The 21,921-nt window shown below is 47.7% G+C and overlaps 1 protein-coding gene across 3 annotated transcripts in view; it reads right to left on the bottom strand.

Moving 5' to 3' along the window:
• LOC137532016 (NACHT, LRR and PYD domains-containing protein 3-like) overlaps positions 1-21,921 on the bottom strand; it is a 97,955-nt gene that overhangs the window by 34,268 nt on the left and 41,766 nt on the right. For all 3 annotated transcript variants that reach the window (XM_068252107.1, XM_068252106.1, XM_068252108.1), the window contains 4 exons: positions 10,102-11,809; positions 8,869-8,955; positions 7,933-8,103; positions 2,578-2,742 (listed from right to left, as the gene is read on the bottom strand). In XM_068252107.1, coding sequence (XP_068108208.1) covers positions 2,578-2,742; positions 7,933-8,103; positions 8,869-8,955; positions 10,102-11,809 — 2,131 coding nt within the window. The remainder of the gene's footprint in view (positions 1-2,577; positions 2,743-7,932; positions 8,104-8,868; positions 8,956-10,101; positions 11,810-21,921) is intronic.

The following is a 21,921-nucleotide window of genomic DNA, read 5'->3' on the forward strand; positions in this document are numbered from 1 at the left end:
TTTGCCATAGACTCTATATTACCCAGATTCGCCCCTGGGTCCTAGCTTTCTGGAGCATTTATACATCAAAGAAACAGCGAGAGACAGATTTAGATGAAGATTAAAATACAGAGGGCCTGATTCACTATTTGGTGCTAATGGGCAGCACGGTGGCGTAGTGGTTAGCTCTCTCGCCTTGCAGCACTGGGTCCCTGGTTCGAATCCCAGCCAGGGCACTATCTGCAAAGAGTTTGTATGTTCTCTCCGTGTCTGCGTGGGTTTTCTCCGGGCACTCCGGTTTCCTCCCACATTCCAAAAACATACGGATAAGTTAATTGGCTCCCCCTAAAAAAAAAAAAAAAAAAAAAATGGCCCTAGACTACAGTACTTACACTACATGATATAGACATATGGCAATGGTAGGGATTAGATTGTGAGCTCCTTTGAGGGACAGCTAGTGACAAGATATATATATATATATATACACTGTACAGCGCTGCGTAATATGTCGGCGCTATATAAATATTAAATAATAATAATAACCCAGTTAGCAAGCCCAAAAGCTTTGGGAGTGCTAACTAAGGTACTAAGTAGTTAGCACCAAGAAAAGTGAATCAGCTCCCGCGCAAAGTCCCGCACGCAAAACTTTGCGCGCGCACAGCGCGGTGCATGCGTAACGTTTCATCTTGGTGGGACAAAAAAACGGCGCACCTGATGAGACTATAAGGGCGCATTTGGTGCGACCTTAACGTCGCATAGTGCAATGATAAGGTCGCACTCAATGCGCCCTTATAGTCGCATCGGGTGTGCCGTTTGTTTGACGCACCGCGATGCGACGTTTCACTCGCACTGTGCTGTGCGCGCAAAGTTTTGCGCGTGAGCGCTAGTTAGCGCGCACAAAGTCACTTAAAATATGAGAGTATTTTCATTGCTACTAATGTGCTATTCATTTTCAGTACTACACATACAAATCATTATATCATAAGTTTTTTTTTTTCACTTCAGTGTCTCTTTAAGCATCATGTTTACAATAAATAACTGTAGTCATTGAGGTACTGCATAGAGTTCAGGCTTTCAACCATATTAATTGCCTTTCAAAGAAGGGCTCACAGGGGAGAACAGTATTCAACCCTCAGCAGTGGGAAGCCTCTGGATAGAACAAAAGCTTCCCAGATCCAGCTACAGTGCCCCATCCCAGCGCATGGTCCTTCTAAACATATTTGACAAGAGCTTGTCAAATTTGTTCCTCGTGGGAGTGGAGAGGTTAGCGTTAGGAGCGGAGAGAGGTGGGAGGTTAGTGTTAGGAGGGGAAAGGGGAGAGGTTAGTGTCAGGTTTGAAGAAGGGAGGAATTAACAGTAGAGTGGCTAGTATAAGGAGAGGGGAGTGAGAGGTTAGTGTCGTGAGTGGAGCAGGGCCGGCCTTAGGTTTCACAGCACCCTGAGCGAGACCTGATTTTTGTGCCCCCCTTAATCCTCTTCCCGAGTGCATGCACACACACACACACACACGCAGGCCCATATGCAATTCACCTTTTCTCCTGAGATATCTCCTAGGACAATGGTTCCCAACTTTTTTGACATCACATCACGCCAAATGCTCAGATGTATAATAGAAAAAATACTATTAATAACCCCAAATGGATGGAAAGAGTGCATTATCCTGAATATGAAGCCTAGAACCTTTCAGGAATATTAATAAAAAACAATCAGTGGGACAGTTAGCTGCCCCCCCCCACTCCCATTTAGTATGATAGCAGACAATTTGCACCACGTGTTATAGTTGCAGTGAGCCCCCCCAAAAATACGCCCCCAGACTCACTATAGGTAGGTAGCCAGGTATAGGTGCCCCCAGTATAGGATCTCATGTGTAGGTGCCCGCAATATAGGTTGCCAAGCATTGGTGCCCCCAGTATAGGAAGACAGTTGAAGGTCTCCATCCCCCCCCATAGGTAGCCAGGCGTAGGTGCCTCCAGTATAGGTAGCCAGGTGTTGGTGCCTTCAGTAAAGCTAGCCAGCTATAGGTGCCCCCAGTATAGGAAGTCAGGCCTCTGTGCCGTCAGTATAGGCAACCAGCTATAGGCGCCCCCCAGGAAGCCAGCGCCCTGAGCGACCGCTCCGGTCGCTCAGGCCAAAGGCTGGCTATGGAGTGGAGGGGGGGGGGAATTATTGCTAGGAGTTAAAAAGGGAAGGTGTGTGTTAGGAGTGCAGAGAGAGGACTCTAGTGTTAGGAGTAGAGAGGGAGAGATTAGTGTTAGGAGTGTAGATTTTTGGCAGATTGGGCCATATAGTATCCTCTATAATAATCCCTAAGTGTCTCTGCGTCCCATGTCCGTGTGTGTGTCCCTTTTGCGCTTTGCCCAGGTGCAGGAGCGCAGAGACACTGATGGGGAGTGACGCGCGGCAAGGGATGATGAGCAAAGGGGCGGACGGGCAGGCAGGCATACACGCGCGGCGGACACATGCGCAGTTACAGACCTAGCCCGTTTTTAAACGGGCTAAGGTCACTAGTGTTGTATGAAGCCTTACGTGTAGCCATAATTGAAGTAATCTTGTTGTTATTTCTCTTTCACCTTCAGATCAGGTAACTCTGCCACTTACCTGACCTCTATTAGACTGGATGAATTCTCTATGAGGTTGATGATGTGTCCTGAACCGGAATCGGTGATATTGTTAAAGCTCACACTCAGATGACTGAGACTTGTGTTGCTGCTGAGTAACTCCAGGAATTGGGAATCTTCATGCGTTAGTTTGGTGTGATAGAGCCTGGGGGAAAAAAACAAGGCTTTCTATAAAACCGTTATTGCTCAAGTATTGCCAAAAAGAACAGCAAACGAAATCCAAATGACCATTGTAACAGGAAGTCATTTGTAGATAGCAGTAGGCAGCGGTCATACAGGGCATCACTTTGATGTAGTTGTACAACTCATCATGTGCTATACCATATTTAACAAAGCACCTCTATTTTTCAAGTCAAACTCGACTTTTGTTGGGGCAATAAGCCCTCTCTCCATTGTTTGGATAATTTTTTCTACTTTAACCACTTGACCACTACAGCTAGTGTTCCCCTTATGGACCAGAGCGATTTTCACCTTTCAGCACTCCTCCTATTCATTTGCCACTATCTTTATCACTACTTATCACACCAAAATGATCTATATCTGGTATTGTTTTTTTGCCAAAAATTAGGCTTTCTTTGGATGGTACTTTTTGCTAAGATTTATATTTTTCTAAATGTATTTTAATGGTAATAATAAAAACATGGGAAATAATCATTTCTTATTTGTTAGCCATTATAGTAATAAAATAAAGTGTGCTACTGTGGATAAACCCCACACATTTTAATTCACTAACTATGGGAGAGTGGGGAAGGTAAGGGGTTACTTAAAGAGAACCAGAGACGGAAAAAAAAGATTTTATACAAACCTGGGGCTTCCTCCAGCTCCATAAGCCTGGATCGCTCCCACGCCGCCATCCACCACTGCCTCTGTCCGCCGGTACCGGGTCCCATAATTTCCGCCAGTCGACGCAAGCGCAGTGCGCTCCCTGTGCATGCGTACAAAGCCAGAGGGAGCCTCTGCGCATGCGCACAACTGGTCGCATCCGGCGGAAGTGACGGGACCCGGTACCAGCGATAGAGGCAGAGAACAGTACACAGGCACAGGAGTAGCTATGGGTCGGCAAGGGGTACATATGTCCCCGGGCGCACCCCCACATGCATGAGAAGTGGCTCTCTGGCTGCCCAAAGTGCCCCTGCTTCTGTCCCTCCCTCAGAAGCGTTAGCAGTAGTAGACTAAGGCTATCTAAAAGGGGCACATCTGGCTATCTAAACAGGGTGAAAGGGGGCACATATGGCTAGCTAAAGGGGCATACATTTGGCTATTTAAAGGGGGGGGGGGCACATCTGGCTATCTGAATGGGGTGAGGGGGCACATATAGCTATCTAAATAACTTTTGACTCCACTCATGACCACATTCTGATGTGTGGCCATGCCCATTTTGTCCAGTGGGGGGACGCAAAAACTGTCTTTGTCCACGGGAGCTGAAAATCCTAGCTACGCCTCTGTACACAGGAAGCAATGTATTTTTTTTTTTACCTTTACTTTGTCACCCGCTCAGCAGTGCCTGACTGCCGTGGCTTCCCTTCTGTATTAATGGCCACGCTGTAACCTCTTAAGCCCGCCCACTCATGTGCAGTACCATGGAGCCTGCGGCTCCGGCTTACAGCACATGCACGGGCGACAATGCCTTGTGGCTAATCTTCCGGGGGGCGCGCTTAGCGACAGGGACATTAGAAGAGAGAGGGAAGCCTCAATAGGATCCTGAGGCTTCCCTCTCTTTAGATAAGCATCTGGCTTTATAGCTGAATTATTGCTAATATCTTCTGTTTTAAAGGATACCACAGCCCACAGGCTGTGGTAAAATAAATGCAGCATGGTGTAGGGAAAAAAAAGGACATACTCACCACTCCCCTCGCTCCCTGCCGTCGGGTCCCGCTCGTCTGCTACAGCTCCCGGGACCGGACGACTCTTCTGACCCGGACATACTGCTCTGCGCATGCGCAGTATGTCCAGTCATCTTCCCTTCTGCCGTCGCATGATGATGGCAGAAGATCGTACACTCCCTCGCCTCCTCCCTTCCCAGCATGTGCGCTAATAAAGCTAGCATGGCATGCTAGCTGGAGTCACGCTGGGAGCTGCGATTTGGAGAGAGAGCGGAGGGGGAGTGAGTTGGGATGGACGGGAAGCGGGCAGTATGTCCGGGTCAGGGGTCAGAAGAGTCGTCCGGTAGCGGGAGCTGTAGCAGACGAGCGGGACCCGACGGCAGGGAGCGAGGGGAGCGGTGAGTATGTCCTCTTTTTCCCTACACCATGCTGCATTTATTTTACCACCGCCTGTGGGCTGTGGTATCCTTTAAGATGTTAAACTTCACCATGTAGTAGTGGAATTATTCATGTCTACTCATATTCCACCACAAGATGTCACTAGCTACAATGGAGTTTTAGAAGGCATACTGGGAGAGTAAAAGGCATAATGTAAGATGCACTTAAAACAAAAAGAAAAACCGAGAGCCCAATATGGTGCAGTAAGTCTAACAATTGTTGGCGAAATAATTAACAGATGTGGATATACTCACAAACACGGGTTACCACATAGGCAACCACTTGAAATGCAGGTGGGGAGCATTAGAACCTGACCCCACTCAGGTTTAAGAAGTCGCTCTCTGTAGATAGAAAGAAGGGGACAGTCCCCTCCACCCAAGGTGGACTATATACTGTGCAAATTTGGACAGAGGTGCCAGGCAGGTTAAAATGATCTAAAAACAACTAAAAAGGAGGAGTACAGGTGGACTTACCTCCTGAAATGATGGACAATCGAGATTGTTCAAATCGCAAATAACAATTTATTTTGGCACTCCGCAACGCGTTTTGCAGGTATAACCCGCTTCATCAGGCAAGGAGTGCAAGCTCAAAAAGGTCCAATAGTGGCAATGCGCCTCTGTGGCAATGTAAGATAGAAGGCATGAGCGGAAATAGAAGATTCACTGAGTATAGATGTGGATGTGTATTATTTAGGGCTGCCACAAGCTTGTTTTGCACAGCCCTTTTAAGTCCCTATCCAGAAAAGGGTTTTATCAAAATGCTCCATCCTTCCTGACCTCAGCAATGAAAATCAAGTAAGTGCCCTCTCACACAGGGAGCTGAACTGCATGTTTGCCGAGGTGTTCCTCCCATTTGCCGTCCGCCAGTGCAATTCAAGTGCAATTTAAATGCAGCCAAATCGCAGCGGTCGCATGTGTCATGCGCTGGATGTGAGGGCGAGGAATGCGACATGTCGAGTCTAAAAAGCGCCCGGCCAGTGCAGGACAGCAGCAGACAGGCGGTGACTTCACTGCTTGTCAGCTGCCGTGTGAAAGGGCCCTTGGTGTTGTAAAATGCCCCTAAATATGTTTATTTTCTTCATAACAATGGTGGTAACTGTCATTTTTTTATGTTTGTGAACCACTTCAGAAGACCTTTTGAAAGGCATCATACAGTATATGTACCCACTGGGCTAACGCCATTGGTTCTGCTAAAATGAAAGATGAAGCCATAACTCTACTACCTATGGAAAAGGAAAGCTGTAGAAGCAGGAGTATAACTTAAAAATCATGCCCTTCTGTTTTGCCCCAAAACGTAGGGTTTTTAAACCCTGCTGCAAAACGCACCAGTTAAAAAGAAATAGAGGCAAAACTTAATAATTCAAACAATAATAGTATTTATTGTTCTATAATGCTGTTATAAATGTAAATGTATCTTTAAGAAGGTATTTGCAGAATTATCGTTTAAAGGAATACTGTAGGGGGGGGTCAGGGGAAAATGAGTTGAACTTACCCGGGGCTTCTAATGGCCCCCCGCAGACATCCTGTGCCTGCGCAGCCACTCACTGATGCTCCGGCCCCGCCTCACTTCTGGAATTTCAGACTATAAAGTCTGAAAACCACTGCACCTGCGCGGTCGTGTCCTCGCTCCCGCTGATGGCACCAGGAGCGTACTGTGCAGGCACAGACCATACTGGGCCTGCGTAGTACACTCCTGGTGACATCAGCGGCAGCGAGGACACAGCAACGCAGGCGCAGTGGTTTTCAGACATTAAAGTCTGAAATTCCAGAAGTGAGCTAGAGGCGGGGCCGGAGCATCGGTGAGTGGCTGCGCGGGCACAGGATGTCTGCGGGGGACCGTTAGAAGCCTCGGGTAAGTTCAACTCATTTTCTCCCGACCCCCCTACAGTATTCTTTTAAGAGTTAGTAATTATGAGTAGGCATGCATCAACATTTTTAATGTATTTTACCATGTGTTATAGCAACATCACCCAAGGAAGAGGGGACTCCATCAATCCTCTGTATGGGAAATAACCTGCCAACACAATCCAACACGTCTGTTGATCTCAGCAGAAAAGTCCCAGAGTCCAAGCATTTTCCCGAGTTATATTGCCTAAACCACAAAACACGCAAGCGCATACACGGTTGCTATCATAGGTCTGTGATCACAGTACAAACCTATGATATCCGCTTCTGTGCAATACAACACAGCCGAGTGTGGACACCTCGTGCACAGGCAATGGACAGTATCGTCTTCGGCCTTCATAAACCAGATAAAACCGGGTAGAACAAGATAAAGGTGGAACTGCAATGATCTCAAGGGTAACTCCAGGGCTCAAGTATAATTTTATAGATCAGATGGGATGTGAACAGTAATCTTCTATACATACAGTCCATATATGTCACATGTGTATCTCACCTCCTCCCCCACCCAGCAAATATTTTGATGACCCCCTTTCACAAATTTCAGACCCCTCCCCTGAGGTGATCCCTTATGGGCCACATCTGCCAGGTGTCATATATCAACTGTGGCCACCATGACTCCTCCAAAATAGTAGGAACCACCATAACTCCTCCATTGACAACAAGTATGGCCACAACAAAACACACTGTGCAGGAGAGGCCTCTGTATCAGAAGGAAGGAGGATGAGTAGCTGGGGCCCCTAACAGCCCTGGGTCCTCTCTGTGGCTGCAGGGTCTGCTCTTTCATTAGTTACTCTTCTGTGTAGGAGGTAAGACTTATGAGCTAATGCAGCCCTAGCAGGGGTGTAACTAGAAATCATTGGGCCCCCCTGCAAAAGTTTGGATAGGGCTCCTTCCCCCTGCACACTGAATAGGGACTGTATAGAAATCTGTGTCTGCAAAACTGTGCATGATTCCTCCTCAGTGGCTGATCAGATGCAGTCAATAGAACAATTGTGCAGAAAGCAGAACGTTTTTTCTCTCCTTGCCCTTAGTTTTCAGTCTCTCAGGATGGGGCCAGCTGTGGCTTCCCCTTGCAGGGTCTATTGTTACGTCCCTGAGCCCTAGTAAGCGACTGTTATGTCTATTTTAACTTTAGATGGGCTTTCGGCAAAAGACACTCAGTATACTTACATAAGGTGTTGTACCCTGCACGTCGGGCTGGACAGAGCCTTCATCAGGTCACGGAAGTGAGGACCGGACAGATTGTTCCGAGACAGGTCAAGTTTCTTCAGAGTCTGATTACTGCTCATTTCACGAGCCAAATGAAGACAGGAAGTGTGCGTCAGGAGATTTGAGCCAAGACTATGGAAAATAGGTCAGATATAGAAAACCTGTCATTAGGTGGTCATACCTGAGGGCAATATAGCCTACACCTCCCTGCACAAGAAGTCACTGATATAATTAAATCTTTGAGCATGAGAGGCAGCACAATTTTTCAAAGCAGTCTCCAGTAATATGAGTTTTTCTCTCAAAACACACATTGTTTTAACTAGCTAAAGTCCGCCTCACGCCATTGTGCGTGCTCCAGGACCACCTAACACCAATTGGCGTCAAGTCCTGGGGTAGGGATTTGCAGGAGATCGCATCCCCGCTTGGATGACGGAGCTCTCCGTCATCAGTCCCCCAGCGGCGATCGGCGCTAAGAGACTGTTAGATGGCGAAACCACCATCTATTTACACTGTACAGCGCTGTGATCTACGGCAGGCTCAGGAGTGATCGGCTGTCATCCCCACTTGTCATCCCCACAGTTATCAAAATTATTTTTTGTGCACACGTTATATTGTCTGTTTACAAATGACACATTCCCAAACTACAGTGTATCTGCTATGAAAGATGCCATTGTATTTTATACTCCTACTCATATTTTGTAATTGTACTATAAGAATCTTAGGGCACCTCCAACAGTTTTCTTTAGTGTGTTAGATTTGATTGGTCCATTTCCAGGCTATGTAAACTTGCCTAAAGTCAGTATACGTTTACATGGCCTCATTGACCTTCCCTAATAGCCAATACAGATTACTCTAACAGCGACAGTTCCAGTATTTGGAGGTGCTGGACAATGCTACCTGAGATCCTGGATCTTACAGTCCGGGTGAGCTAATGCAGCAGCTATGCAGGGTATATCATTATCCTTCAGTTCATTGGCAGAGAGTCTGAGGAAGGAATTAAAGAAAGTAATAATTATTATTTCCAGTAGTGTTATTCATTGTCAGGTCACAAACATGGTATACTTTAAACAGATCTTTTTGAAATAATGATAAAACTCCCACCCCCTTTCCTCAACAAGTAGTCATTGGTTAAAAATAAAATGTTATCATAGTCCATGGTGAAAGTCTGACAGCCAAGTGATCCATCCTGGGCTCTGGGGAATGCAGTTGACTACAATATCAATGCCTTCCAGCCATTCATGATGTGGTCACCTGCGTGATGTTGTCTGGAATTTGGGCCCTGGGTATTGTGTCATTACTTTCATAAGCCATATTTAGAAGCATAAGGTTTCACACTTTGCACTGATGAAGGGCAATTACCTTTTAAGCTGTTGTATGCAAGTTGGATTAAATAATTAAAGGGGCACTATGGTGAAAAAACAATTAAATTTAAAATATGCGCAAACATATACAAATAAAAAGTACATTTTTTTCCAGAGTAAAATGAGCCATAAATAACTCTTCTCCTATGTTGCTGTCACTAACAGTATGTAGTAGAAACCTGACAGAAATGACAGGTTTTGGACTAGTCCAAAAAAACTCTCTTCATGGGGGGTTCTCAGGGATTTATTTATTTTCAAAAGCAGTGAATGGCAGTTGCTCTTTCCAACTGCCAAAAAACTGTGTAGCAAACAGGGAAGTTGACCTTCATCATTGTTTAATTCCTTTTTAGGGGAATATCTTTAAAAAGAATAAAAGCTTTGCTAAGAATCCACTATGAAGACCCTATGAAGAGATGAACTAGTCCAAAACCTGTCGCTTCTATCAGAATTCTACTACCTACTGTAAGTGACAGCAACATAGAAGAAAAGTAATTTATGGTCGCACTCTTGTAACAAAAACACAGCCCGTTTGACCTGAAGTGTGGTAGTAACCACCACGGATCAAAAAGGGATGATACTCCTCCTGAAGGAGGGTAAAGGCCCAAGGTAGAGGGAAAGAGATGCCTAGATGTAATAAAATATGTTAAAACCAGGCGCCTCTTCCCCCTACCTCATTACCCAAAGTGATGCTATGGAAGAGATACCATGCATTTACCTTCTATTTTAGGAAGACAGCATTTGTATACATGAAAAACGAATCTATGCCTACCGCAAAATCTGAACAGTATGAAGACCTTGTGAAAGCTTCTCCCAGCATTCAGTGTCCAGGTAAGACTTCTCTAGATCAAGGCGCTCAGTCACTTTACACGATATTAAAATAAAAGCCAACACAGTGCAGTCAAGAGGTGTTAAACTGAATTTAGAAAAATCCAGAGTCAGGTTTTGCCCAAGAATATCCAACACTAGTTCTTTGTTCCTAGATTCAAAGAAGTAGGCAAAAATGTTAAGTGTCTCTCTTCTCTCCCAAAAATCTTTGCATGTCTTTCTCACTAGCGGAGACATCTGTTGGAGCCAGGCGATGACTTTAGTGGAACCATCAATGGAGAGACTCAAAGAGGGTTTCAAAAGAGCCCTGGTAGAACCATCAGAGAGGCCAGAAAGGAAGCGAAGAAACATCTCAGCACGTCCATCTTGAAATGATTTGGCTTTCTCGAGAGCTTTGTTTAATTTTTCAGGGTTATAGTCAACATGATGGACCAATGCGGCCATGAATTCCTGAACAGTAAGATGTAAAAATGCATAATTGTTATACGAACATTGATTTGATGCCATTAGAAAACTTGTAAAGAGATGTGAACACTTGTCCACACTGAAGGTTTCAAAATGTTTTTCATCAAATACAATGTTTTGGTTCATCACTCCATACTCTGCTAACCATCCAAGAGGCAACAAAAGCTCTCTGGTGCCCCCCGAATGTTGGCTGTGGTTGGACAAAATGTTATTGATAAAAGTCACAAAGAGTTGCGTCACCGTTTTGGGCAGAAGATATTCTGAAGATGTATAGTTTCCCTGCTGTTGTTTGAAGCACACTGACAAAACTGTACAAATAATCCAACAATAGGATGGGATGTAACAGAAAGTATACAGTGTGTCATTCTCCTTCACATGTTTGAAAGCTTTTTTTGCCAGTTCTTTGTCTTCAAAAAATTGATCAAAGTATGCTTTTCTTTCAGTGGTAAAAAATCCCATGATGTCACAAACGATCTGAAAAATACTGCTATCGATAGAGGCTAGCTTAGCTGGTCTACTGGTTATTAACACTGAGCAACCTTGGAGAAGTATTTGTCTCAATAAGTTAACCAAGAGCACTCCAAGCTGCTCCTGCTGTTTTGGATCGGTGCACAAAGGGCTTGAGGTGAAGTCCATTCTGTGACTACTTTCATCTAAACCATCAAATATAAATAAAAGTTTGTCTGGTTCTTTCAAGATGTTCTCAAGCTGAGTTCTTAAATAGGGATAACGGTGAAGGATCATTTCCTCCAAACTGATCTTCTCCAATTGGTTGAGTTCTCGGAACTTGAAAAAGAAAACAAAAGAAAATCTCTGGTACAGTTTTCCATTCACCCAGTCATGGACAAACTTCTGCATTAACGTGGTCTTCCCTACTCCTGGCACTCCGCTGATCATTATCATATTAGGCACACCTTTTATTTGATGGTTCCAGTGGAATAGCCTTTTGGGAGAGATACGTTCCAATCCTTTTTGAGTTGTATACAAGTATTCTTCATGTTTCTCCCCAATCTCTATTAACTCATGCTGAGTGCGGTGTCTAAAGTACTTCATGGAGACAACGACTAAGTTCACAAAGCGCTCCGAAATGAGGAATCGTTGATTAGCCAAGGAAGTTCCTGGTGGCTTACACTCCACTAACACTTCCGTGGTCTCCAAGAGATATTCCTTGTGCTTTTCTTGGATATCTTGAACGAAAAATATAGGAACATATTTCAGTTTTCAGTGTAAAATAAGAGATAAAAACACCATGTTCTGAATTTAAACTGGACTCCATCAAACGTTAGTAAAAAGGTAACTTAATGCAGTGAGAGCAATCAAATCAAAACAATGAAGTGAGAGTTTAAAGGCCAAGTATCTATATTTAGTAACAAACATCACGTTTTATTACAATAATCATAAACAGTCAAATGTGACGCAACACAGTAAAAATGTCTTTGAATCACTTGAATTACAGATAACATAGCCTAACGCACGTTTCACGGCTTTTTTCATAGCAGCTTCTTCTTCAGAGGCAAATTCAGGATGTATATAGCGTTCCTATTGTCCAGTCAGGCAAAACGCTTCATAAGAAGTAAGAAGCAGTAGGTAGCAGTGGTGCTCAAATACCCCTTTTTAAAATTCGAGTTTGGTCGAATTCGAATAGTAAATTATTCGAGGTCATTCGAATATTCGAGTCGAATAATTTTTACTATTCGATTCGACCTCGGACTTCGAGCTCACTATTCGAGTCGGTATTCGAGCTAACTATTCGAGCTGACTATTCGAATTGGCCTTAAATAGCTTCCAACACTTGTTTTGAGGGTGAATGATGCAAGAAACCTCTTTTTTTCCAAGTAACAACAGCAAGTGATTATGTGGGGATGTTCCTTTAAAAAAAAATGTGGAAAGAGAAGTTGTGTCCTTAATTTTGTTCAGTAGTGTTACTGTATATACTTGTTCTTCTTCTTCTTTATCTTTCTTCTTCTTCTTCTTCTTCTTCTTCTTCTTCTTCTTCTTCTTCTTCTTCTTCTTCTTCTTCTTCTTCTTCTTCTTCTTCTTCTTCTTCTTCTTCTTCTTCTTCTTCTTCTCCTTCCTTTTCAATATAGTCTTATTCTTCTTCACGTATTTCTCTTTTCAATTTTTTTTTAAAGAAATGCATCTATTTTTGAGCGTAACAAATAGCTGGTGGGCGCACGCATGTTGGAAGCGCCATTGTATGTGCTCCCTGGCAGTGGAAACACAAAGACAGCAGGAGGTAAATTCAGCAGCAGGAGGAGGAGGATGAGTGTGTGGCAGCAGGCAGTCAATGAGGCAGGCAGCTCGCCGTGACATAATAGCCCTGGTACCTAGCGGTGATACCAGGGCTGTAAATAAACACAACAGGAGGTCCCAGACAGCGGTCGTGCAGCCCACATTGTGTCCAATACACAACTGGGACAACACAGTTTTCAACCCGGGCACCTCAGAAAAATTAAACCTTTTTTTTTTTTTTATGGTTTTTTGGTTTTTGGTTTTGCAACCAATATAGCTATTGTTTGACGTAATAGCTGGTGGCAGAGTGGCAGCAGAAGGTAAATCATCTGTGTACCCTGGCAGTGGGAAACACAGACAGACAGCAGCAGCAGGAGGAGGAATGGAGGAGTAGGCGAGCAGCTATTGTTTGACGTAATAGCTGGTGGCAGAGTGGCAGCAGAAGGTAAATCATCTGTGTACCCTGGCAGTGGGAAACACAGACAGACAGCAGCAGCAGCAGCAGGAGGAGGTATGGAGGAGCAGTGTGAGTGTGGCAGCAGGTAGGCAGCGTGACATAATAGCCCTGGTACCTAGCGGTGATACCAGGGCTGTAAATAAACACAACAGGAGGTCCCAGACAGCGGTCGTGCAGCCCACATTGTGTCCAATACACAACTGGGACAACACAGTTTTCAACCCGGGCACCTCAGAAAAATTAAACCTTTTTTTTTTTTAATGGTTTTTTGGTTTTTGGTTTTGCAACCAATATAGCTATTGTTTGACGTAATAGCTGGTGGCAGAGTGGCAGCAGAAGGTAAATCATCTGTGTACCCTGGCAGTGGGAAACACAGACAGACAGCAGCAGCAGGAGGAGGAATGGAGGAGTAGGCAAGCAGCTATTGTTTGACGTAATAGCTGGTGGCAGAGTGGCAGCAGAAGGTAAATCATCTGTGTACCCTGGCAGTGGGAAACACAGACAGACAGCAGCAGCAGCAGCAGGAGGAGGTATGGAGGAGCAGTGTGAGTGTGGCAGCAGGTAGGCAGCGTGACATAATAGCCCTGGTACCTAGCGGTGATACCAGGGCTGTAAATAAACACAACAGGAGGTCCCAGACAGCGGTCGTGCAGCCCACATTGTGTCCAATACACAACTGGGACAACACAGTTTTCAACCCGGGCACCTCAGAAAAATTAAACCTTTTTTTTTTTTATGGTTTTTTGGTTTTTGGTTTTGCAACCAATATAGCTATTGTTTGACGTAATAGCTGGTGGCAGAGTGGCAGCAGAAGGTAAATCATCTGTGTACCCTGGCAGTGGGAAACACAGACAGACAGACAGCAGCAGCAGGAGGAGGAATGGAGGAGTAGGCGAGCAGCTATTGTTTGACGTAATAGCTGGTGGCAGAGTGGCAGCAGAAGGTAAATCATCTGTGTACCCTGGCAGTGGGAAACACAGACAGACAGCAGCAGCAGCAGCAGGAGGAGGTATGGAGGAGCAGTGTGAGTGTGGCAGCAGGTAGGCAGCGTGACATAATAGCCCTGGTACCTAGCGGTGATACCAGGGCTGTAAATAAACACAACAGGAGGTCCCAGACAGCGGTCGTGCAGCCCACATTGTGTCCAATACACAACTGGGACAACACAGTTTTCAACCCGGGCACCTCAGAAAAATTAAACCTTTTTTTTTTTTTATGGGTTTTTGGTTTTGCAACCAATATAGCTATTGTTTGACGTAATAGCTGGTGGCAGAGTGGCAGCAGAAGGTAAATCATCTGTGTACCCTGGCAGTGGGAAACACAGACAGACAGACAGCAGCAGCAGGAGGAGGAATGGAGGAGTAGGCGAGCAGCTATTGTTTGACGTAATAGCTGGTGGCAGAGTGGCAGCAGAAGGTAAATCATCTGTGTACCCTGGCAGTGGGAAACACAGACAGACAGCAGCAGCAGCAGCAGGAGGAGGTATGGAGGAGCAGTGTGAGTGTGGCAGCAGGTAGGCAGCGTGACATAATAGCCCTGGTACCTAGCGGTGATACCAGGGCTGTAAATAAACACAACAGGAGGTCCCAGACAGCGGTCGTGCAGCCCACATTGTGTCCAATACACAACTGGGACAACACAGTTTTCAACCCGGGCACCTCAGAAAAATTAAACCTTTTTTTTTTTTTTTATGGTTTTTTGGTTTTTGGTTTTGCAACCAATATAGCTATTGTTTGACGTAATAGCTGGTGGCAGAGTGGCAGCAGAAGGTAAATCATCTGTGTACCCTGGCAGTGGGAAACACAGACAGACAGCAGAAGGGCAGTACACAGCAGCCCACTGTAGGTGTAAAATGTGTGGCTGCAGGCGACGTAATAGTCAAAGTGAACCAGGCTGGCTTAGTGAGCAGGAGCCAGGAGGTGGTAAAGGGTGGTAAGGCACATTAACGATGGTTCCGGCAGCCAGTTCATGTCCCCCTCTCGCCGACAACAGGGGCCAGGAACTCGCCTTCCACCCACGCCTGGTTCATCTTGAGAAACGTCAGTCTGTCCACAGACTTGTGAGACAGACGTGAGCGTTTCTCGGTGACCACGCCACCAGCTGCACTGAAGCAGCGCTCGGACAGCACGCTGGAAGGGGGGCAGGACAGCACTTCCAGGGCGTACTGCGCCAGCTCGCTCCAGATCTCCATGCGCTTGACCCAATACTCCATGGGATCAACAGGGGCATCGCTGTCAAGCCCGCTGTACGACCCCATGTAGTCAGCCACCATGCGGGTCAGGCGCTGGCTGTGACCGGAGGAGGATGCTGCTGCATGCATCTCCTCTCTAGTCACTGCTGCCGGAGCCTCTACAGTCCTGTAGAGCTCGTGGCTGAGAGACAGCAGGTCTGTGGGGCGCTTGCTGCTGCTGGATGCAGGCACCTGCTGCTGCCTCTGTGCTGGCTGCTGGACAGTGGGGGTGGAAGGCTGGGGGAAGGCTTCCTCCAAGCGCTCAACAAGGGCCTGCTGCAAGCTCCTTATTTGTTGCGCTGGGTCTCCTCCTGCAGGCGGCAGGAACTGGCTCAACTTCCCCTTGAGGCGTGGGTCCAACATCATGCTGATCCAGATGTCCTCCCTCTGCTTCATCTGGATCACCCTGGGGTCCCTGCGCAGGCACGTCAGCATGTGCGCTGCCATTGGGAAGAGGCGGGCCACGTCTGCTGGCACATCGACGTCAGTGCTGTCCTCATCCTCCTCCTCTGCTGCCTCATCCTCTCTCCACCCCCGCACCAACTCAGCTGCGCTGTGCTGATCCCCCTCATCAGCAGCCAGGTCAGGGACCTCCACCAAGTCCTCCTCCTCCTCCCCCTCAGAGGTGGACTGCGCAGCTGGTTGCCGCTCCTGCTGGTCCAAGGCTGCCGCTCCCTGTTCCAGCAAAGCATCGAGGGTCCTGTTCAGCAGAGAAACCAGGGGCACCCACTCGCAGACCATAGCATGGTCCCTGCTCACCATGTTTGTGGCCTGCAGGAAGGGAGCCAGCACTAAGCACACCTGCTGCATGTGCCTCCAGTCATCATCGGGGACGATGGACGGGAAGTTGCTGGTCTTGTCCCTTCTCAGAGCTGCGGAAACAGTGGCCAGGGCAAGGTACTGTTTGACAGCGTGCCTCTGTTCAACCAGACGCTCCAACATCGCCAGGGTGGAGTTCCAGCGAGTCGGAACGTCAAGGATCAGCCGATGGCGTGGCAGATCCAGCTCCTTTTGCACGTCTTCCAGGCTCGCACAGGCTGCAGCCGAGCGCCGGAAGTGACGCACAACATTCCTTGCCGTTTCCAGCAGTTCGCCCATCCCCTGGTAGGTGCGCAGGAACTTCTGCACCACCAGGTTCAGCACGTGGGCAAGACAGGGGATGTGGGTCAGGTTTCCCCTGTGTATTGCGGCAACCAGATTGGCCCCATTGTCGGCCACCACCTCTCCGACTCTGAGGCCTCTGGGGGTCAGCCAAATCCTCTCCTGCTCCTGGAGTTTGGCCAACACATGGGTTGCCGTCAGCTTGGTCTTCCCAAGGCTGACCAAGTGCAGCAGCGCTTGGCAGTGGCGGGCCTTCACGCTGCTGCTGAGGCGGGGGGTTTGGCCAGGTGTGCCGGAGGATGGCAGAGGATCGGAGGAACCTGCTGCAGTTCCCCTGAGCCTGCGGGGTGGCACCACCCACTGTGTTGCTGCTGCTGCTGTGCCCGCTGCTGCTCTCCCATCCTCACCCCCTTCCACCAAGCTGACCCAGTGGACAGTGAAGGACAGGTAGCGGCCTGTCCCGAAGCGGCTGCTCCAGGAGTCCATGGTGACGTGGACCCTTTCACCAACCGCGTGCTCCAGCCCTCGCTCCACATTGGCCATCACAAAGCGGTGCAGTGCAGGAATGGCCTTGCGGGAGAAAAAGTGTCTGCTGGGGAGCTGCCAGTCTGGGGCTGCGCAAGCAAGCAGCGCACGAATGTCGCTCCCCTCCTGCACGAGCGTGTACGGCAGGAGTTGGGAGCACATGGCCCGTGCCAGCAAGCCGTTCAGCTGCCGCACGCGACGGCTGCTGGGAGGCAGAGCCCTAACCACCCCCTGGAAGGACTCGCTCAAAAGGCTCTGGCGTGGCCTTTTGCTGACACGGGAATCAGCAGACACAGCAGAGGAGGCCACTGAGGACTGGCTGCCAGAACAGGCCTCAGTGTCGGCGGCAGGAGTTGCAGAGGGGGGAGGAGCAGTGCGTTTCCGCACTCCTGCTGGTGCTGCTGGAGGAGCAGGAGGGCGGGTGGCTGCTGTTGCTGCTGCTGAAGGCTGTGCAGTGATGGGTGTGGTGCCACTGCCAGCACCAGATGCCTTCAGCCTCTGGAACTCCTCATGCTGGTGGAAATGTTTAGCCGCAAGGTGGTTGATGAGCGAGCTGGTGCAGAACTTTAAGGGGTCTGCACCTCTGCTCAACTTCCGCTGACAGTGGTTGCAAGTGGCGTACTTGCTGTACACAGTGGGCATGGTGAAATATCGCCAGATTGGTGACTTAAACATCCCCCTACGGCATGGAAGCGCTGCTGCCTGTCTCCCTGTGGTGGTTGGGGGGGGGGCTTGGGTGCGGCTGGTGGTGGTACTGGCTGATGCTGCTGCTGCTGAGCCTGAGACACCAGCAGGGTGTGGGACGCTGCCAATGCTTGCAATGATGCGCCTCCTTGCAAGGCCCACAAGCGCATCCTCCTCCTCCTCCTCAGAGCTGCTGAGGACGACATCCCCTGGAGGTGGTGGCACCCAGTCTCTGTCTGTCACCGGGTCATCATCATCCTCCCCCTCCTGAAACATGTCCTGCTGGGATGAGGACCCCCCAAACTCCTCTCCTGATGCATGGATGGGCTGCTTGACTGTCGCCACAGTCTTGCTGTCCAATCCCTCATCCCCCAAAGTGCCCATCAGCATCTCCTCCTCAAGATCGCCAACAACAGCAGACAATTTACTCATGATGCCTGGGGTCAAAAGACTGCTGAATGACAGGTCGGCGAGTGACGGTGAACTGGCCTCCTCCCCAGACCCTGCTGGGCGGCTGCTGCGAACAGGGGTGGTGGTGGTGGTGAGGGTGGAGGCCTCGGATGCAGAGCTGATGGCGGGCTGCTCATCCTCCGTCATGAGTTGCACCACAGTGTCTGCATCCTTTTCCTCAATGGGACGTTTCCGACCCGGCTGGAGGAAAATGGGAGCAGGTGCTACACGCTGCTGCTGCTGTGTCTCTGCAGCGTGAGTTGCAGATGCTCCTGCTGGGCGGCGCCCAAGGCGTCCACGGCCAGTGGCTATGGGAGGAATGTTAGCCACTGACGCTGCTGCTGCTGCTGCGGAACTGTGCATGGTGGCGCGCCCGCGGCCGCGGCTTGCCACAATGCTGCTCCCTCTCCTCCTGATTCCCTTGCTGCCCTTCCCCTTGCCCAAACCGCGCTGGCTGCCACTTCCAGACATCTTCAATGTTTTGGGCGTATAGACAAAGGTTTTTTAAAAGGGCGGGTGAAAAGTGGGGTACTTTAATGGAGTGGGTTGGTTGGTGAGGTGACTGAGTGAGTGTCCCCTAGTACAGTAAGTAAGTAGTAACAGTCAGGAAGTACAACTAGCAGTTACAATAATCAGTAGTAATCACAAGTAAATTTAGTGTGTGTACACTCAGACAGTGAGTGCCCGCACGCAAGAGCTAGTAGCCTATGAACACAGTGACTGAGTGTCCTAGACTCCTAGTACAGTAAGAGTAAGTAGTAACAGTAAGTAGAACTAACTAATTACAATAATCAATCAGCGATCAGAAGGAAATGGAGTGTGGGTGGTGTGTGTACACTCAGACAGTGAGTGCCCGCACGCAGGAGCTAGTAGCCTATGAACACAGTGACTGAGTGTCCTAGACTCCTAGTACAGTAAGAGTAAGTAGTAACAGTAAGTAGAACTAACTAATTACAATAATCAATCAGCGATCAGAAGGAAATGGAGTGTGGGTGGTGTGTGTACACTCAGACAGTGAGTGACCGCACGCAGGAGCTAGTAGCCTATGAACACACAGTGACTGAGTGTCCTAGACTCCTAGTACAGTAAGAGTAAGTAGTAACAGTAAGTAGAACTAACTAATTACAATAATCAATCAGCGATCAGAAGGAAATGGAGTGTGGGTGGTGTGTGTACACTCAGACAGTGAGTGCCCGCACGCAGGAGCTAGTAGCCTATGAACACAGTGACTGAGTGTCCTAGACTCCTAGTACAGTAAGAGTAAGTAGTAACAGTAAGTAGAACTAACTAATTACAATAATCAATCAGCGATCAGAAGGAAATGGAGTGTGGGTGGTGTGTGTACACTCAGACAGTGAGTGACCGCACGCAGGAGCTAGTAGCCTATGAACACACAGTGACTGAGTGTCCTAGACTCCTAGTACAGTAAGAGTAAGTAGTAACAGTAAGTAGAACTAACTAATTACAATAATCAATCAGCGATCAGAAGGAAATGGAGTGTGGGTGGTGTGTGTACACTCAGACAGTGAGTGACCGCACGCAGGAGCTAGTAGCCTATGAACACACAGTGACTGAGTGTCCTAGACTCCTAGTACAGTAAGAGTAAGTAGTAACAGTAAGTAGAACTAACTAATTACAATAATCAATCAGCGATCAGAAGGAAATGGAGTGTGGGTGGTGTGTGTACACTCAGACAGTGAGTGACCGCACGCAGGAGCTAGTAGCCTATGAACACAGTGACTGAGTGTCCTAGACTCCTAGTACAGTAAGAGTAAGTAGTAACAGTAAGTAGAACTAACTAATTACAATAATCAATCAGCGATCAGAAGGAAATGGAGTGTGGGTGGTGTGTGTACACTCAGACAGTGAGTGACCGCACGCAGGAGCTAGTAGCCTATGAACACACAGTGACTGAGTGTCCTAGACTCCTAGTACAGTAAGAGTAAGTAGTAACAGTAAGTAGAACTAACTAATTACAATAATCAATCAGCGATCAGAAGGAAATGGAGTGTGGGTGGTGTGTGTACACTCAGACAGTGAGTGCCCGCACGCAGGAGCTAGTAGCCTATGAACACAGTGACTGAGTGTCCTAGACTCCTAGTACAGTAAGAGTAAGTAGTAACAGTAAGTAGAACTAACTAATTACAATAATCAATCAGCGATCAGAAGGAAATGGAGTGTGGGTGGTGTGTGTACACTCAGACAGTGAGTGACCGCACGCAGGAGCTAGTAGCCTATGAACACAGTGACTGAGTGTCCTAGACTCCTAGTACAGTAAGAGTAAGTAGTAACAGTAAGTAGAACTAACTAATTACAATAATCAATCAGCGATCAGAAGGAAATGGAGTGTGGGTGGTGTGTGTACACTCAGACAGTGAGTGACCGCACGCAGGAGCTAGTAGCCTATGAACACACAGTGACTGAGTGTCCTAGACTCCTAGTACAGTAAGAGTAAGTAGTAACAGTAAGTAGAACTAACTAATTACAATAATCAATCAGCGATCAGAAGGAAATGGAGTGTGGGTGGTGTGTGTACACTCAGACAGTGAGTGACCGCACGCAGGAGCTAGTAGCCTATGAACACAGTGACTGTCTGACTGAGTGTCCTAGACTCCTAGTACAGTAAGAGTAAGTAGTAACAGTAAGTACAACTAACTAACAATAATCTATCAGTAATCAGAAGGAAATAGAGTGTGTGTACACACAGACAGTGAGTGAGTGCACACACGCAGGAGCTAGCTAGTAGCCTATAAACAGTGACAGTCAGTGAGTGTCCTACTCCTAGTACAGTATAACTACAATACTATTAGTAAAGGACAGCAGAAATACTGGTATAGATGAGAGAAATAAACAGAGGACAGCTGCCCACAGAGGCAAGGCCCCCCTGAGGCCTAAACCTGTAAGCTTGCAGCAGCTGCCTGTCTCTAATGTAACACACAAGCTACTAACTAAAATACAATGTCTATCTAACTAACAACAATATAGGTGTATATGGCAGGTGTAGGTGAGCAAAAACGCTAGGTAAATGATCACAATAGAGCACTTGCTAAGCCAAAGCACAAAGGAGCAACTCTCTCTCTGTACAAGTCTCAGGCAAGCATGGAGAAACGGAACATGGCGGCCGCTATTTATAGGGTAGGGGCTGGCCAGGGTCCCCCTCTGTGATTGGCTGCCGTCAGAGGGCCTGGGAGCCCTCTGATTGGCTCTAAGGACATCAATCTGGGCTATGACGCTATTCGAGCTCGGTACCGAGCTCGAATAGCGCCGTTTGCTCGAATAGCTCGAATAGTGAATGGGCTATTCGAGTGTACTCGGATAGCCCATTCGAATAGCTACAGCTATTCGGAGCTCGAATACCGAGCTCGGATAGCTGAAAAAGAGCTCGAATATTCGAGCTACTCGAATATTCGAGCTCTGCTGAGCACCACTAGTAGGTAGCACTGTAGCTGATGAGCGCTTTAATTGCAGTGCAGGTAGATTTGGGCGCAGCCGCCGCCACCATAGGCTGTAATAGGAATTACAGCTATAGCAACGCACACAGAGTAACTCCGGCGCCGTCAAAAGACGGAGCTGAAGTTACCTTTAAAACACAATAATTCGGGTTCCAGCAATTGCTGGAA

Source organism: Hyperolius riggenbachi, chromosome 9, assembly GCF_040937935.1.
Source record: "Hyperolius riggenbachi isolate aHypRig1 chromosome 9, aHypRig1.pri, whole genome shotgun sequence".
Classification (NCBI taxonomy): Eukaryota; Metazoa; Chordata; class Amphibia; order Anura; family Hyperoliidae; genus Hyperolius; species Hyperolius riggenbachi.